The sequence below is a fragment of the Chiloscyllium punctatum genome, chromosome 4 (assembly GCF_047496795.1).
Source record: "Chiloscyllium punctatum isolate Juve2018m chromosome 4, sChiPun1.3, whole genome shotgun sequence".
Classification (NCBI taxonomy): Eukaryota; Metazoa; Chordata; class Chondrichthyes; order Orectolobiformes; family Hemiscylliidae; genus Chiloscyllium; species Chiloscyllium punctatum.
The window spans coordinates 41995826-42014983 of NC_092742.1; the positions used below are offsets into that span (position 1 = coordinate 41995826).

Genomic DNA, 19158 nt, shown 5'->3' on the forward strand with positions numbered 1-19158 from the left:
CACAAGTGAACCTTCTCTGAACTGCATCTAATGAAATGTTTTTTCCTTAAATGAGGAGACCAAAACCGATCACAGTTCTCCAGATGTAGTCTCATCAGCACAGTTGACATTCTCATCCTTATACTCCAACCCCCTTGAAATAAGGGCCAACATTCCATTACAGGCACACAATACTTCCCAGTTAGTACTCAACCAACTTAGCAGGTCTGGCTTAGGGCAGGTTGTTAGAGCCTCAACACTGGATTTCCCAAGTGGGTGCAGGGAAACTATTAGAATCCAACCATTTGCCTACCCTGTTTTCACAAGTAAAATCCTAGTACAGGTGCATGGAATCCAAAAACAACTCTGGGCCAAAGGCACAGATATCCCTCCCAACAATGCCCCAGAAATCTACCACAGTTATTGCATGCAGCAGAATATTCTTCCCTTCACAAAGTTGATGCTGAAGATTGAACACTGTACTACACACAACTTGAAGCTGATTAACAATAGATTTCTGGGCCTTAATTGCTACAATTTTAACTAAGTACTTACATGGCTGTTTTTCAACTGCATCAATGATACGTTCAATTGCATCTTCAAGGTTCAACTCGTCGACTGTCTCAAGAACATTCACGAGAAATTTTGCAGCATTACTGGTCAGAGAGAAATAAAACAGATGGCTTTGAATCTCTTGTAAAGTATTATATAATGCCATGGTTTGTTGTAGTAGGAAACATTTGTTTAGAAAGCAAAAATGAGGAATTTATCCATGACATATGCCACTAATTTCCTTTTAAAAGGTTATTGTAAGTCAACAAACCTTCAAAACAAAAAAGGCATAAGTGAGGGTAGTGTGGTAGATGTGATCTACATGAACTTCAGTAAGGCATTCAACAAGGTTCCTTATGGTAGACTGCAAGTTTAGATCACACGGAATACAGGGAGAACTGGATATTGGATATAAACCGGCTCAAAGATAGAAGACAGAGGGTGATTTTTGCTTTTCGGACTGCAGGCCTTTGACCAGTGGTGCGCCATTAGGACCGGTGCTGGATCCACTGCTTTTCGTCATTTATAAAAATGATTTCGACGTGAACATAGTAGGTATGGTTAGTGAGTTTGCACATGACACCAAAACTGGAGGTGTAGTGGAAAATGATGAAGGTTACCTCAGAATACAATAGCATCTTGATCAGATGGGCCAATGGGCCAAGGCAGAGAGAATTTAAATTAGATAAATGTTAGGTGCTGCATATTGAAAAGGCAAATCAGACCGGGATTTATACACTTAATCATAAGGTCCTGGGGAGTGTCACTGAACAAAGAGACCTTGGAATGCAGGTTCATAGTTCTTTGAAAGTGAAGGTGCAGATTGATAGGACAGTTTGGTATGTTTGCCTTTATTGGTAAGTGCACTGAGCATAGGAGTTGGGAAGTCATGTTGCAGCTGTACAGGACATTGGTTATGCCACAATTGGAATCCTGCGTGCAATTCTGGTCTCCCTACTATAGGAAGGATGTTGCAAAACTTGGAAGTGTTTAGAAAAGATTTACAAGGATGCTATCAGGGTTGGAGGATTTGAGCTATGGGAGAGGTTGAGTGGACTTGGTCTATTTTCCCTGGAGCATTGAACGCTGAAGCGTAACCTACTAGAAGTTTATAAAATCATGAGGGGCATGGAATAGGGTAAATAGACAAGGTCTTTTCCCTAGGGAAAGGTGAGTCCAAAACTAGAGGCCATAGATTTAAGGTGAGAGGGGAAAGAATTAAAAGGGATCTAAGGAGCAGCTTTTTCATACAAAGGGTTGTGCATGTATGGAATGAGCTGCCAGAGGAAGTGGTGGGGGCTGGTACAATTACAACGTTTAAAAGGTATCTGGATGGGTATATTAATCGGAAGGCTTTAAAAGGGATATGGGTGAAGTGCTGGCAAATAGGACTAGATTAATTTAGGATATCTGGTTGGCAGGGACAAGTTGGACCAAATGGTCTGTTTAAGTGGCCTCCGAGCGCTCAAGAAAAGTAGTCTTCAGACATACATTGGGCATGCACAATTGTGGTTCCTAACAAGAATTCTCCCTCAAACGTCAGAACCCAAAAGGTGCAGCAAAATGGCATTCACCAGGTAATTTTACCCTAACCCTTATGATGGAGATCAGAAACTAAGCAAAACGGAAAATCATCCTGTTGCTTTCCATTTTGCATCACTTTGGTACCTCCAGAGTACGTTTCAGTTTCCTGAACACAAGGTTATGATCTTGGTAGAGATCAGGAACTATTAAAAATAAGTGCACATTGATTCTTTTCATTGTCATTGCAGAGGACAGGAAGAGAAATTCCAAATAAAAGTAAATTCTTTGCTATATATTTTTCTTTAAATTCTATATCTTTTGAAAATGGACAGCCTTGCTGAACTCATAAAATAGCTGAAACTGACCACATGATCATACTTTCAGAAGCTTCTGAACTTCCTGCTAAAGCTGTCACAACAGACATGAAGAGAACTCATCAGCCTCCAGCTGGCTATGCACAAAGAAAGGCATCAGTATCCATTTTAACTTAATGGGTGAAAATGCTTTTCCATTAACCTCTTTACCTTGCAAGGAAACTCTGATGAAGAAAGTAAAGCAACACTGTTTGCTTAAATGCCCTTGTAATTAATCCACTGTGAGGGTCATCAATACCTGAAAAAGAAGTCTCCATTTTCCTGCAAGAAGGAAAACTACCAGGACCAGCTTACTGAGAAATTCTGATTGGATACGAATGTGGATGATGCCCAGATCTTGTAGTATATGCATATGGATTGCTTCCATATTTGAGGAGTTGTGAATGGGAGTAAAAATTGCACAAACATCAGTAAACATCCACATTTCTGACCTTGTGAAAGAGAGAAGGCCATTATGAAGTAGCTGCAAATGGTTAAGCAAATGACACTACGATGAGGAACTCCTGCAAGTGTCCTGAAGCGGAGATGATTGGACACAAACAGTCACAAACACCTTCCTTCTCATTAGGTATCACTCCAATCAGTGAGGAATTGTTTCCCTTAATTCCCATTCATGTAATTTTTCATTTGCTTGTACAGAACTTGAATATTGCTTAAAAAAAGATAATTTTGTCAAAATATTTTATCCAACACTTGACAGATCATATCCTTTCAGCTGTTCACAACAAATAAAGCACTGACTGTGATTAGATTAGATTACTTACAGTGTGGAAACAGGCCCTTCGGCCCAACAAGTCCACACCGCACCGCCGAAGCGCAACCCACCCATACCCCTACATCTACATCTACCCCTTACCTAACACTACGGGCAATTTAGCATAGCCAATCCACCTGACCTGCACATCTTTGGACTGTGGGAGGAAACCGGAGCACCCAGAGGAAACCCACGCAGACACAGGGAGAACGTGCAAACTCCACACAGTCAGTCGCCTGAGGCGGGAATTGAACCCGGGTCTCTGGCGCTGTGAGGCAGCAGTGCTAACCACTGTGCCACCGTGCTTAACCATTTTTGTAAAACTCAAAACAGAGTCCAACCACAGACACAACTGGAATAAGATTATTTAGCAAATGCTGTCCAAAGTGTGCATATAATTACGTTGAGAACCACTAACATTTTTTTAATTGGGTCCATGGTGTGGTACATTTGATCATACTGAAAGCTACACATGTTAATAAATAGGGCCATGTTTAATGTGGACAGAAATACAATGCATACACATTACTCCAGTTGCAATATAATGATTTGTCAGTTTATTTCTCAGGACAATGCCTTAGAATATAGAACATAACAGCACAGAACAGGCCCTTTGGCCCACGATGTTGTGTCGAGATTTAATCCTAATATCAACTTAACCGTCGCACCCCTCAACTCACTGCTATCCATGTGCATGTCCAGCAGTCGCTTAAATGTCCCAAATGACTCTGCTTCCACCAACACAGCTGGCAACGCATTCCATGTATTCACATCTCTCTGCGTAAAGATTTTTTTTAAGCAGAGGATGGTTGACAAGAGTCAACCTGTCAGGTTTAAAATTTAAACAAAGCTTGGCAATTAACCATCAGTCACCATCTAAGTGGTGCATTCTCCATGTAATGCCTCTACCAATCAGAGGTATCGGTGTTGGACCAGGGTGGACGAGGTCAGAAGTCACACCTCATAAGAACAGGATACGATGCTAAACTTATCAATTACAATTCCAATGTGTCACAGCGAAAAACCGCAATGACCTCCTCAGAAGACAGACACAGGACACAATTGATAGAATACCCTTCACCACCCTGTACTTCCCTGGAGCACAGAAACTATGTCATGCTCTTCACACCTTCAACATGTCATCGATAAAACATCTTGCCAAGATCATCCCTACGCCTCCACTTCTCGCCTTCAAACAAGCGCCAAACCTTAACCCAACCATCATTCACAGTAAACTGTCCAGCCTTCAGGACAACATTGACTACAACACCACACAACCCTGCCACGGCAGCCTCTGCAAGACATGTCAGATCATTGATATGGATACTATCATTACATGTGGGACACCATCCATCACGTCAGTGGCAGATACTCATGTGACTCAGCCAATGCTGTCTACCTCTTACACTGCATGCAAGGATGCCCTGAGGCATGGTATGTTGGCGAGACCATGCAAGATGTTATGACAATGGATGAATGGACACAACTCAATAATTGCCAGACAAGAATGTTCCTCCTAGTTGGAGAACACTTCAATGGTTAAGGACATTCAGTATCCGATCTCCAGGTGGGCTTCGAAATACACAACAACGCAGAATAATTGAAGTGCAGTCAGTTATCCAACTTATACACGTGGGTCCTTGGATAGATATTTGAAAGGCAAGAAGGATAATCCTGGGGACTACAAACTAATAAGTGCTACGTCTGTGGTGGGCAAATTATTGGAGAGGACTTTTAGGGACAGGATTAATGATTATTTGGTAAAGCATAACTTGATTAGAGATAGTCAGCATGGCTTTGTGAGGGGCAGGTCTTGCTTCACAAACCCTATTGAATTCTTTGATGATGTGACAAAACACTGTGGTGAAGGTAGAGCAATGGGTGTGTTGTACATGGATTTTAGCAAAATGTTTGATAAGATTCCCCACAGTAGACTTATTCAAAACGTTAGGAGGCATAGGATACAGGAAAATCTGGCTGTCCCGATACAGTATTGGCTGGCCAGAGAATTCAGAGGATGGTAGTAGATGGAATGTATTCAGGTTCTGGGACCTCTGCTCTTTGTGATTTTTATAAATGAGTTAGATGAGGAAATGGAAGGGTGAGTGAGTACGTTTGCTGATGACACAATTGTTGGTGTAACTCTCTCTCTCTCAGAATTATCTTTTGATGTTCTTTCCTCCTGGATTGGAGATCTGCATGTGAGATAATCTTCTCTCAGAATTTGCCTTTTGCCAAGGCTGTGTGTATGCGATGTTACAATATTGGAACAGTTTCTGTTTAGTAGTAAAATAATCTATTATGCTGTTAAATTTTCCAGTTCCTCTTTCTTCAGTTGCATTTTAACTATCGTGTTTGAATAAATTGTGTTTTGCTTAACGTCATGTAGTTTGACTAATCGGATTGCATCTGGTGCACAGCACCTCACATTTACCTTTTCTGAATAGGTTAAGGTCTGGGTTACCTTCTTAATATATTTTGAGGGGATGTGGTCTGGTCCATAACACTGTCATCTCATAAACATCAATGTGAAAGAAAGAAGATATCGAAAGGAAGTTGAGGACCAGAAGAAGCTGGAGGCACATGTTCCAGGATCACTTAAGGTGGAAGGGCAAGTTGAAAAAGTGACAAATAAGGCAGAATTTGAAACCTGAGTTTAGAAATTGAGGCGTTTGGTAGAAAAAGCAAGGAGGTTATGGTGAAGCGTTCTTCCCCCAAGTCATCAAGCTCCTTAGCACGGTATGATAGGGCTCTTTTCGACCTGAAATTCCTTACATGACTTCAAATTGCTGCTAGAACATTCTTCTGTTATACTGTAACTTGCATGCTTTTCACTTCTTACGCACTTTATGCCATCCTATGTATGATCGTGTCGTTTGTGCTGTCCATGTAGCACCTTGGTCCAGTTATATACAGTAGCAATGACAAATAAAATCTACTCAACTCTACTCTAACTCAGCTGCAACTGGAGTTTTCTGACTGCTTCTGGACACTGCACTTTAGGAAAGATCTTGGGTTCATGTCACGCTACATGTAACCTCACCATACTGTCCTGTATCTGTATGGTGTTTGTTTCCAACACCATCTTACTTTTAATTTTTTGTAATTATCTCTGCCTCAATTAATCGGATTGTAGGTCATCCCTTCACTTGCTATTCAGCTGTTGACACTTTGCACACACTGTCTGACCCTTATGATCACCAGCAGAGAATTCCTATTCAGCCTGTCAACACTCCATTCACAATATTTATATGATCTTTTGATCTCTCTACCCATAAATTTTGGTGCCTGTCTTCACTCCACCTAACATCGGGGCAATGCTGCAAAAGCTTGTGATTTCAAATAAACCTGTTGGACTATTACCATGTGTCATGTGACTTCTGATCTCTACCAATCAAAATCCACTTATCCACAAAGTCTTCTCATATAGGACAAATCTTGTTTTATTTTTACGTTGATAATTCTTGCAAATTGTCCTGACGAGTGCAAATTAAAAAGTGTAAACAAATTGTATCTTTTTCAGCAATACTCAAGTTCATTTTATTAAGTCATACATAGTCAAATGCTGCTTTCACGTCCTGAACAATGACTCTTTTGCCCAGCTTTTTTGTTTACATGCAGATCAAGACTGTGATAAGATCTGGTGACAAGTAGCCCTCATGAAACCCAAACCAGGGGTCAATAAGTAGATTATTGTATGACAGCACTGTCACCAATACCTTCCATGACTTTGCTGAATTACCCTTGTTTCATTTTTAGATTTATGCACCTTCCTGACACAATTACTGTTAGGGAGCCTGACAACTACTCCCACCCATGTTTCCTGTTCCTTGTTGGTTCTGAGCTTTGCCCAAACTGATTTTCCATGATGATTTTTCAAAGTTGTGATTTTTATCTTCCCTTAAATATCTTGTTTCTTGCCCTTTATTTTAAGGGTATATCTGTCGAAATACCATACTTAAATTTCCAGAAGATTTTTAATAAAGTATCACATCAAACGCTATTGTGGAAAAGAAAAGCTCATGCTGTAGTAGGAAACACATTGGGCAGTGGTCAACCAGAAAGATTGTAAAGTCACCCTCACCAGATAACCAGCTTCATGTTAACAACTCATTTGCCTTTTCTGATTCCAGCTAAAAATCTTGTTAAAAAAACTCATGGGGTTCAATTGAGAAAAATGGGTAGATGAGGGTAGTGTGCTAGAAATCACGCCCTGTTATTCCCATAGTAGTCACAACAGTTAATGAAATCATGCCAAAAATGTATCTATGTTTTTTAAAGACCTTGTTGATCGAAAGCACAGACCAGGTTTCTGTACATAATAAGAATTACCATTTATTACAAATAAATATTCTTTAGCCACAGGTAAACAGTCAAGAACAGGACATAAAATTCCAGTAGTTAAAACGTTAACCTCCATCACCCCTTCATAAAACATCCTTGGCACCACAAAAACCGACAGACACAAAGAAAATTGTGTTGTGTGGACTGTTAAACTGGCAAGGCAGTTTACTGGACTCTCTCCATTTGGAGGTGTTTAAGATAGACACATGTACAGTTAGAGAATAGAGGAATACGGACTATGTGCAGGCAGATGAGATTAGTTTAGAAAAGTACCATGGTCAGCACAAAAATGGGAGGCCAAAGGGCACGTTGCTGGGATGTACTGTTCTGTGTTTCACCGGATTCCGCTGAGATGATCCTTTAAGACATGCCAAAACTTGTCATGTAGCAATCTCTCCCTTCTACAGGTACTTTCACTTGCTTGCAAGAGGCACAGAGCAACTGACTCATAACTCAAAGCCTCTAATTTATTGGTTAAAAGCAATAACTGACAGTAATTGGTGAGGGACAATACACTGGCTTTCTTCAGGCTTGAGGTTTTTTTTCAACTGCAAAGATGAAGACAGCATCTTCCTTCCACAGGTTCAAATGCACCTATCTTGTTTACATTCACAAGGTGCTTACCTGCCTGGGAGCAAATCATACAGTTGTTGACAGGAAGAAGGCTTTTGTCATTGACAACTGGTCACCACTTCTCAGATCAATTAATTGTTGTCAGTCAAATCTCCTTTGTACACACTCCCTGGTTCCCTTTCATCTGCATCTAAACTTCCTCACTGGTTGATCAAACAACAATGTAAACATCATTTACAAAAAGCGCTGGTACTTATCTTTTAAAAGGTTCAGCAGTCCCTTCTGCAGTCCTTGGTTTTTAAAAACCCCTTTCCCCATTTCTGTCCACAAAGGACAGAAAAATAAAAAATATACAATCTTTACAGTAGCGTGATGACTAGAGCTCCATAAAAGAGTTAGGCAGGAAAGTGCCTCAACATCAAGGCACCAGGCTTTTAGCATCAGGAACAATTAAAAATTGGGCACTGCGCAACTATGGGGGCGATGACCATGGAAGAATGAGCCTGAAAAAGAATGGTGTGCAGTCAAGACTGTCATATCCCAGTGGGTTTGTGTGAAGGCACCAACAGTCAGCCACCAGGGAGGCATGTCCAAGCTGTTATCTGGTTTAGGACTCAACAGGTCTCTACATTTGAACCTACACCTGAAAGATTTCTTTGGTATGCCCACCCTGTTCCAAGTGGGTCCTTAATTGGTTTAATTGGCTACCTTTTGCTACCCAGACAGGTAACTGGTGTTGCAACCCTGCCTGCAGCAAAAGTGTTCAAAGTTAGAAACATGTTGAGTGAGCTATTTCCAGAATTTACTCCAAGCCTTACCTCTGGTCCCACATCCTCAAGGCCAGAAACTTTCAGGCACAACTATTTCAATATTTGGAACTAGACTCCCTTCTTTTTGTCCCTCATAAACTTCAGTTCATCGAAAGCTCTGCTTGGTACCCTACCCTACACCATCTCACTCATTGGTGCTTGCAAACCTAATTCCAAATTACTCTCATTAGACTCTTAAGCTTTGAACTGATGAAAAAAAATCCTTGTCTTTAAATATCTTTATGGCTTTAACGTTCTGTATGCTTGTAGCCTTTTCTTGCCTCACATTGTCCAAAACTTTTGTTGCATTCCTCAGATTTTGGCTTACACAGTGCCCTTACAAGCTCTCTCAGTTGTTTCTGTGCTGATGGGGGCTAATGCCTGAAACCTCAACTCTCCTGCTCCTGAGAAGCTGCCTGACTTGTTTCCAGCGCTACACTTTATCACCTCTGTACTGTATGATATTCTGCAATGGCCCCCTCAGATCATTCCTTCGGATCCTCCTTTGGAAACTATCTTTGAACAACCTTTTAGACTTTCCTCTGACTTTTCTCTATTTTAATCTGAGTACGTATTAGTCTGATTTTAGTCTAAAACAATTTTTCTCCGTGTTTAAGGCCTCCTCATAAATATAAATTGTTGAATAGTTTTCAGCATGCAGAGATCTCGTATTTGAGAAATGACTGCAAAAAATATAAAATAATGTACCACGGAAGAGTCTGACTTGTGAACTCGCAAAAATCTTTCACCAAAATCAAGCCAAGTTCATTATTACACGTATTACTTAAGAGACTTACTTATGGGTTCCATACCTATAGGAAGGGCCTCAACCGGGATCTTGGGCTCATGTCACACTACAGGTAACCACCATTGCACTATACACACACAGACACTCCTTTACACACACATACACATGGACACACATATACACACTCACACACACCCTTACAGACACACACACTCCCACATGCATCCTCCCAGAGCCTTAGACCACTCTACACTCATGCGCACACATATACACTCTGTCTCACAGACACTCACAACTCCCCCCCAGACACACACACACACACTCCCACACGTACCCCCTCACAGACTTAAGACATTCTACACTTGCATACTTACACATATACACTCTCTCTCACACTCACAACCCACCAACACAGACAGACACAAAGACCCACATGCACACATATACATATATTTTGTGGGGTGAATTTGTACTTGCAGAGTTCCATTGAAGTTTGCTCAGAAACTGCATGAATTCTTGCAAAACTCTGTTATCTCACTTTTTAGATTAGAATCGATCTAAACATCATGGCATAGACAGAGAACACAGGGGGCTAACACCTTCAACATATTGTCCAGCTAACACCAATTGTTACAGTTAACCTGAGAATGCAACTTTTTTAAAAAAGTTTTGTCATTTACACATGAAAGAAGTGAAACTATCATGGTATTTGAACAGATGAAAGACTCAACAGACAATCAAGGTATTTTTCAATGTATAATTTCAGTTACATCACACTGTAAATTTTTGCTCTAAATTCTGTGCCTTACAATTGTGCCTTACCTGATGAAGGAGCAGTGCTCCAAAAGCTAGTGCACTTTCAATTAAACCTGTTGGACTATAACCTGGTGATTTTTAACTTTGTACACCCCAGTCCAACAGCGGCATCTCTAAATCATACTTAAGAGACAGTAGTGATATAATGTATTTTATATATGAACATACAGGTATGGTATACAGCTTTAGACTAACCGACATAGAAACAGGTTAAGCGAACCATTTTAACAAATACCAGCTAACACTAACTAATGAAGAACATTTGAAGCCAACCAATGTTAGTGTTAGCTTCTAATTTTTTAAGATTACTTACAGTGTGGAAACAGGCTCTTTAGCCCAACAAGTCCACACCGAAGCGCAACCCACCCAGACCCATTCCCCTACATATATCCCTTCACCAAACACTGCGGTCAGTTTAGCATGACCAATTCACCTAACCTGCAGTTTTTGGACTGTGGGAGGAAACTCCACACAGTCAGTCGCCTGAGGTGGGAATTGAACCCGGGTCTCTGGCGCTGTGAGGCAGCAGTGCCACCTAATATTCTCCAATTAAAGTAGTTGGTTTTGAAATCACTGACTTCCTACTTACGATCTCAAGATTAACCCGTGCATTTTAAAAGCAGCTGAAACTTTGTTCTTCACTTTAGTCGCCATCCTGCCCTTTTGGCGCCAAAACGCAGCTTCGTCACAGAACAGAACGTAACGTAACCAGACTCTGAGAATAGCGCCAACCTACTCATTCACAAAAAGAAACTGCTGTCACCTGTCAGACAGCCACCGCTTACAACTGCAATCACCTCGATTGACAGATATCATCAGCCACCACCACTTTAGTCGGCGCTCACTGAGGTCTTAAATCTGCATCTGTATTCAAATAGAGAAGGACGATGCGGGTATAGAAATCAGGGAGGGAGACTGTGATGTACTTGAACAAATTAGCATTGAGAGAGATGAGATATTAGCATTTTTACTAGACTTGAAAGTGGATAAAATCCCCGACGCAAATGGGCTGTATCCCAGGTCGGAGGCAAAGGAGGAGATTGCAGGGGCCCTGACATTAATTTTCAAATCTACTTTGGCCACAGGAGGGGTCCCAGAAGATTGGAGGAAAGCCAATGTGGTACTACTACTCAAGATGGACGGAAAGGATAAACCAGGAAACTGCACACTATTGAGTCTAATATCTGTGGTAGTGGAAACAAATTCTAAGGGATAAACTTAATCTTTACTTGGAGAGGCATGGATTAATCAAGGATAGTAAGAATGGTTTTGTCTAGTGAAAATCATGTTGAATAAGTTTGATTGAATTTCTGAGGAGTAAGTGCAGATGAAGGCAGAACAGTCATAGAGATGTGCAGCACGTTAACAGACCCTTCAGTCGAACTCGTCCATGCCGACCAAATATCCCAACCCAATCTAGTCCCACCTGCCAGCACCAGGCCCATATCCTTCCAAATCCTTCTTATTCATATACCCATCCAGATGCCTTTTAAATGTTGCAATTTACCAGCCTCCCTCACTTCCTCTGACAGACCATTTACACACGCACCACCCTCTGCATGAAAAAGTTGCCCCGTAGGTATCTTTTATATCTTTTCCCTTTCAACCTAAACCTATGCCCTCTAGGTCTGGACTCACTGACCCCAGGGAAAAGACCTTGTCTATTTACCCTATCCATGCCCCTCATGATTTTATAAATCTCTATAAGGTCACCCCTCAGCCTCCGACGCTCGAGGGAAACAGCCCCAGCCTATTCAACCTCTCCCTATAGCTCAAATCCTCCAACCCTGTCCACATTCTTGTAAATCTTTTCTGAGCCCTTTCAAGCTTCACAACATCTTTCCGATAGGAAGGAGACCAGAATTGCACACAATATTCCAAAAGTGGCCTAACTAATGTCCTGTCCAGCCACAATATGAATTCCCAAATCTTGTACTCAATACTCTGACCAATAAAGGAAAGCATAATAAATGCCTTCTGCGCTATCCTATCTACCTGCAACTCCACTTTCAAGGAACTATGAACCTGTACTCCAAGGTCTCTTTGTTCAGCAACACTCCCTAGGACCTTACCATTAAGTGTATACATCCTGCTAAGATTTGCTTTCCCAAAATGCAGGACCTTGCATTTATCTCAATGTATTCTACATGGACTTCAGGAAGACTTATGACAAGGTATCCATGTGGTAGACGGGTTATGAAGCTAAGAGTCTGTGAGATCCAGAGCAATTTGGCAAATTTGATCCAAAATTGGCCTTGTGGCATGAGCAGAAAGTGACGATCGAAGGGTATTTTTGTTGCTGGAAGCCTGTGTCTAGTGGTGTACACATAGGACTCAGTGCTTGGTCACTTGCTATTTATGTACTAAAAACAAATGCAGGAGACATTATCAGTAAGTTTACAGATGACATGAAAATTGGTGGTGTGGTAAATAGCGAGAAGGAAAGCCTCAGACTACAGCATGATATGGATGGGTAGTTCAAATGGCTGATCAGTGGTAAATAGACTTTAATCCTGAAAAGTATGAAATGATGTATTCTGGGAGGACTAATAAGGAAAGGGAGGACACATTGAATAGTAGGATCCTAGGAAGTACAGTGGATCAGAGGGACCTTAAAGTGTACACACACAGATCCTTGAAGGCAGCAGGACAGACAGATAAAGTGCTTAAGAATGCACATGGAATACAGCCTTTATTAGTTTGTAGTAGTGCATGGAGTACAGTTGCAGTTAAGGTGCCACACTATAGTAACAATGATATTACTCGGTGTGGACTTGTTGGGCCGAAGGGCCTGTTTCCACGCTGTAATGTAATGTAATCTAATCTAATCTAATAGATTCACCACGATGTTGCCTGGGCTGGGGTGATGCAGCTATATAGAAAAACTAGGTAGGTTGAGAAAAATAATAGAAATTTCTGGAGAAACTCAGCAGATCTGGCAGCATTTATGGACAAAAAGCAGCATTAACATTTCATGCCCAGTAACCTTTTTTCAGAACTGTTATGAAGAATTTGTTTTTGTTTTAGATTTCCAGCGTTAAAGATAAAAGGGTAACTAGGGAGAGAATAGGGCCCCTCAAAGATCAGCAAGGCAGCCTTTGTGTGGAGCAGCAGAAAATGGGGGAGAGACTATATGAGTATTTTGCATCAGTATTTACTGTGGAAAAGGATATGGAAGATATAAATTGTAGGGAAATAGATGGTGACATCTTGCAAAATGTCCATATTACAGAGGAGGAAGTGCTGGATGTCTTGAAATGCATAAAGGTAGATAAATCCCCAATACCTGATCAGGTGTACCCTAGAGCTCTGTGGGAAGCTAGAGAATTGATTGCTGGGCCTCTTGCTGAGATATTTGTATCATCGATAGTCACAGATGAAGTGCCGGAAGACTGGAGGTTGGCAAACGTGGTGCCACTGTTTAAGAAGGGCAGTAAAGACAAGCCAGGGAACTATAGACCAGTGAGCCTGACCTCAGTGGCGGGCAAGTTGTTGGAGAGAATCCTGAGGGACAGGATGTACATGTATTTGGAAAGGCAAGCACTGATTAGGGATAGTCACCATGACTTTATGCGTGGGAAATCATGTCTCACAAATTTGATTGAGTTTTTTGAGGAAGTAACAAAGAGGATTGATGAGGGCAGAGCGGTAGATGTGATCTATATGGACTTCAGTAAGGCATTCGACAAGGTTCCCCATGGGAAACTGATTAGCAAGGTTAGATCTCATGGAATACAGGGAGAACTAGCCATTTGGTTGGAGAACTGGCTCAAAGGGAGAAGACAGAGGGTGGTGGTGGTGGAGAGTTGTTTTTCAGACTGGAGGCTTATGACTAGTGGAGTGCCACAAGGATCGGTGCTGGGCCCCCTACTTTTTGTCATTTACATAAATTATTTTGATGTGAGCATAAGAGGTACAGTTAGTAAGTTTGCAGATGACACCAAAATTGGAGATGTAGTGGACAGCGAAGAGGGTTACCTCAGATTATAACAGGATCTGGACCAGATGGGCTAATGGGCTGAGACGTGGCAGATGGAGTTTAATTCAGATAAATGCGAGGTTCTGCATTTTGGGAAAGCAAATCTTAGCAGGACTTACACACTTAATGGTAAGGTCCTAGGGAGTGTTGCTGAACCAAGAGTCCTTGGAGTGCAGGTTCATAGCTCCTTGAATGTGGAGTCGCAGGTAGGTAGGATAGTGAAGAAGGCGTTTGGTATGCTTTCCTTTATTGGTCAGAGTACTGAGTACAGGAGTTGGGAGGTCATGTTGTGGCTGTACAGGACACTGGTTAGGCCACTGTTGGAATATTGCGTGCAATTTCCGAAAGATGTCGTGAAACTTTATAGGGTTCAGTAAAGATTTACAAGGATGTTGCCAGGGTTGGAGGATTTGAGCTAAAGGGAGAGACTGAACAGGTTGGGGCCGTTTTCCCTGGAGCATCGGAGGCTGTGGGGTGACGTTATAGAGGTTTACAAAATTATGAGGGGCATGAATAGGATAAATAGACAAAGTCTTTTCCCTGGGGTCGGGGAGTCCAGAACTAGGTTTAGGGTGTGAGGGGAAAGATATAAAGGAGACCTACAGGGCCACTTTTTCACACAGAGGGTGGTACATGTATGGAATGAGCTGCCAGAGGGAGTGGTGGAGGCTGGTACAATTGCAACATTTAAGAGGCATTTGAATGAGTGTATGAATAGGAAGGGTTTGACCATAAGACCATAAGACATACGAGTGGAAGTAAGGCCATTCGGCCCATCGAGTCTACTCCGCCATTCAATCATGGCTGATGGGCATTTCAACTCCACTTACACATCGCCCTCAATTCCTTGTGACATCAAGAATTTATCAATCTCTGCCTTGAAGACATTTAGCGCCCCGGCCTCCACTGCACTCCGCGGCAACGAATTCCACAGGCCCACCACTCTCTGGCTGAAGAAATGTCTCCACATTTCTGTTCTGAATTTACCCCCTCTATTTCTAAGGCTGTGTCCATGGGTCCTAGTCTCCTCACCTAACAGAAACAATTTCCTAGTGTCCACCCTTTCCAAGCCATGTATTATCTTGTAAGTTTCTGTTAGATCTCCCCTTAATCTTCTAAACTCCAATGAATACAATCCCAGGATCCTCAGCTGTTCCTCGTATGTTAGACCTACCAATCCAGGGATCATCTGTGTGAATCTCTGCTGGACACGCTCCAGTGCCATATGTCCCTCCTTGAGGTGTGGGGACCAAAACTGGACACAGTACTCCAAATGGGGCCTATACAGAGCTTTATAAAGTCTCAGTAGCACAACAGTGTTTTTATATTCCAACCCTCTTGAGATAAATGACAACATTGACGCTTTCTTAATCACGGACTCAACCTGCATGTTTACCTTGAGAGAATCCTCGACTAGCACTCCCAGATCCCTTTGTACTTTGGTTTTATGAATTTTCTCACTATTTAGAAAGTAGTCCATGCTTGTATTCTTTTTTCCAAAGTGCAAGACCTTGCATTTGTTCACATTGAATTCCATCAGCCATTTCCTGGACCACTCTCCCAAACTGTCTAGGTCCTTCTGCAGCCTCCCCACTTCCTCAGTACTACCTGCCTGTCCACCTAACTTCGTATCATTGGCAAACTTCACTAGAATGCCCCAAGTCCCTTCATCCAGATCATTAATATATAACGTGAACAGCTGTGGCCCCAACACTAAACCCTGCGGGATACCACTTTTCACCGGCTGCCATTCCGAAAAAGAACCTTTTATCCCAACTCTCTGCCTTCTGTCAGACAGCCAATTCTCAATCCATACCAGTAGCTCACCTCGAACACCATGGGCCCTCACCTTACTCAGCAGCCTCCTGTGTGGCACCTTATCAAAGGCCTTTTGGAAGTCTAGATAGACCACATCCTCTGGATTTCCCTGGTCTAACCTTCTTGTCACCTCTTCAAAGAATTCCAACAGGTTTGTCAGGCACGACCTCCCCTTACTAAATCCATGTTGACTTGTTCTAATCCGACCCTGCTCTTCCAAGAATTTAGAAACCTCATCCTTAATGATGGATTCTAGAATTTTACCAACAACCGAGGTTAGGCTAATTGGCCTATAATTTTCCATCTTTTGTCTTGATCCTTTTTTGAACAAGGGGGTTACAACAGCGATCTTCCAATCATCCGGGACTTCCCCTGACTCCAGTGACTTTTGAAAGATCTCAACCAACGCCTCCGCTATTTCCTCAGCCACCTCTCTCAGAACTCTAGGATGTAGCCCATTGGGGCCAGGAGATTTATCAATTTTAAGACCTTTTAGCTTTTCTAGCACTTCCTCTTTTGTAATGGCAACTATACTCAACTCAGCCCCCTGATTCCCTTTAATTGTTGGGATATTACTCATGTCTTCCACTGTGAAGACTGACGCAAAGTACTTATTAAGTTCTCCAGCTATTTCCTTATCTCCCATCACTAGCCTTCCAGCATCAGTTTGAAGTGGCCTAATGTCTACTTTTGTCTATCGTTTGTTTCTTATGTATTGAAAGAAACTTTTACTATCATTTCTAATATTACTGGCTAGCCTACCTTCATATTTGATCCTCTCCTTCCTTATTTCTCTCTTTGTTATCCTCTGTTTGTTTTTGTAGCCTTCCCAATCTTCTGATTTCCCAGTGCTCTTGGCCACTTTATAGGATCTCTCTTTTTCTTCAATACATTTCCTGACTTCCTTTGTCAGCCATGGCTGTCTAATCCCTCCCCGGATAATCTTTCTTTTCTTGGGGATGAACCTCTGTACAGTGTCCTCAATTATACCCACAAACTCCTGCCATTTTTGTTTTACTGTCTTCCCGCTAGGCTCTGCTTCCAGTCTATTTTCATCAGTTCCTCTCTCATGCCCTCACAATTACCTTTATTTAACTGTAACACCATCACATCCGATTTTGCCTTCTCTCTTTCAAACTGCAGACTGAACTCTACCATATTATGATTGCTGCTTCCGAAGTGTTCCCTTACTTTAAGATTTTTTATAAAGTCTGGTTCATTACATAGCACTAGGTCCAGAATAGCCTGCTCCCTTGTCGGCTCCATGACAAGCTTTTCCAAAAAGCCATCCTGTAAGCATTCCATGAATTCACTTTCTTTGGATCCACTGGCAACATTATTTACCCAGTCCACCTACATATTGAAGTTTCCCATGATCACCGTGACCTTGCCTTTCTGACATGCCTTCTCTATTTCCCGGTACATGTTGCGCCCCTGGTCCTGACCACTGTTAGGAAGTCTGTACATAACTCCCATTATGGTTTTTTTTGCTTTTGTGGTTCCTCAGTTCCACCCACACAGACTCCACATCATCCGACGCTATGTCATTCAGTGCCATAGATTTAATTTTGTTCTTAACTAACAAGGTAACCCGCCCCCTCTGCCCGCCTCCCTGTCTTTTCGATAAGTTGAAAATCCTTGGATGTTTAACTGCCAGTCCTGACCCCACTGCAACCACGTCTCTGTGATGCCTACCACATCATAATCATTCACGATGATCTGTGCCATTAGTTCATCTGCTTTGTTACGAATGCTACGAGCATTCTGGTAAAGTGCCTTAATGCTAGCTTTCTTATCATTAGAGATATTGGAAGTCATAAGATGTCCTAAGTTATCCTTCCTTTTTGCTGCATTCCCAGTCTGCCTCAAGTTTAAATCCGCCTGGACACATGCTATCCTGCTGCTTATCTTTCCATTTAACTCCATACTCCCTGTCGCTTTCACTTTCCCTTCCCCCCAACTCAGAAGTTTAAAGTCCTACTGACTACCCTATTTATCCTCTTCGCTAGAAGATCGGTACCTGATTGGTTCAGGTGGAGACCGTCCAACAGTACAGATACCCCCCCCCCCATGGTTCCAAAACTGATGCCAATGCCCCTTGAAGTGGAATCCCTCTTTCCCATTCAGTTTTGGAGGGAAATGGGCTGGGTGCTGGTGGGTGGGACTAGATTAGGTTGGGGTATCTGGTCGACATGGATGGGTCTGTTTCCATGCTGTACATCTCTATGACTCTATTTACACTTTGTCTTGTTCTAGATAAGCTGGGTTTGTTTTCCCTAAAGCAAAGAAGCCTGAGAGTGAATCTGACTAAGGAATACAAAGTGTTGAGGGGTAGAACAGGATAGATAGGAAGAAATGTTTCCTTTGAGTAGGAGGATTAATAACAGGGCACACAGTTTTTTGGTAAGGAGTAGGAGTTTTGGGGGGAATTTGAGGAAGAACCTTTTCATCCAGAGGGCTGTGAGTATCTGGAACTCACTGAGTGAAAGGGTGATCAAGGCAGGAACTGTCAAAACATTTATGAAGTATTTAGATGCCATTGCATACAAGAATATGGGCCAAGTGTTGGAAATAGAATTATAATAAATAGAGAATTGGATTCTGGGTAATCCAAGATGGAGGATGGGAAAAATTTATGGCTGTAACAGGCTGCTCCTTTTTCGAGATATTTTAGGTGTTGGAGGTGATTTCCTCAAATTCCAGGAGCAGCAATTATTGTTTTATATGCTGTTGCATTGTTTTGGAATTTTTGGTTCCAAAAAATTGGCATTTTTAAAAGGGAGAGGAACAGACAAAGGCAGTACATGGGCAGGTACATGAGGGACACAGAGGGTAGAGAGACAGAGAGAGAAAGAAACCCACACTGCTAACTGGCACAGCAGTGAACC

The 19158-nt window shown here is 42.0% G+C and overlaps 1 protein-coding gene across 1 annotated transcript in view; it reads right to left on the reverse strand.

Moving 5' to 3' along the window:
- The window catches only part of pole2 (polymerase (DNA directed), epsilon 2), a 29331-nt gene extending 18155 nt beyond the window's left edge, over positions 1 to 11176 (reverse strand). The window contains exons 1-2 of the mRNA XM_072568474.1: positions 11063 to 11176; positions 535 to 635 (exon numbers count right to left, since the gene is read on the reverse strand). Coding sequence (XP_072424575.1) covers positions 535 to 635; positions 11063 to 11127 — 166 coding nt within the window. The 5' untranslated portion in view covers positions 11128 to 11176. The remainder of the gene's footprint in view (positions 1 to 534; positions 636 to 11062) is intronic.
- Between the last annotated feature and the right edge of the window lie 7982 nt (positions 11177 to 19158).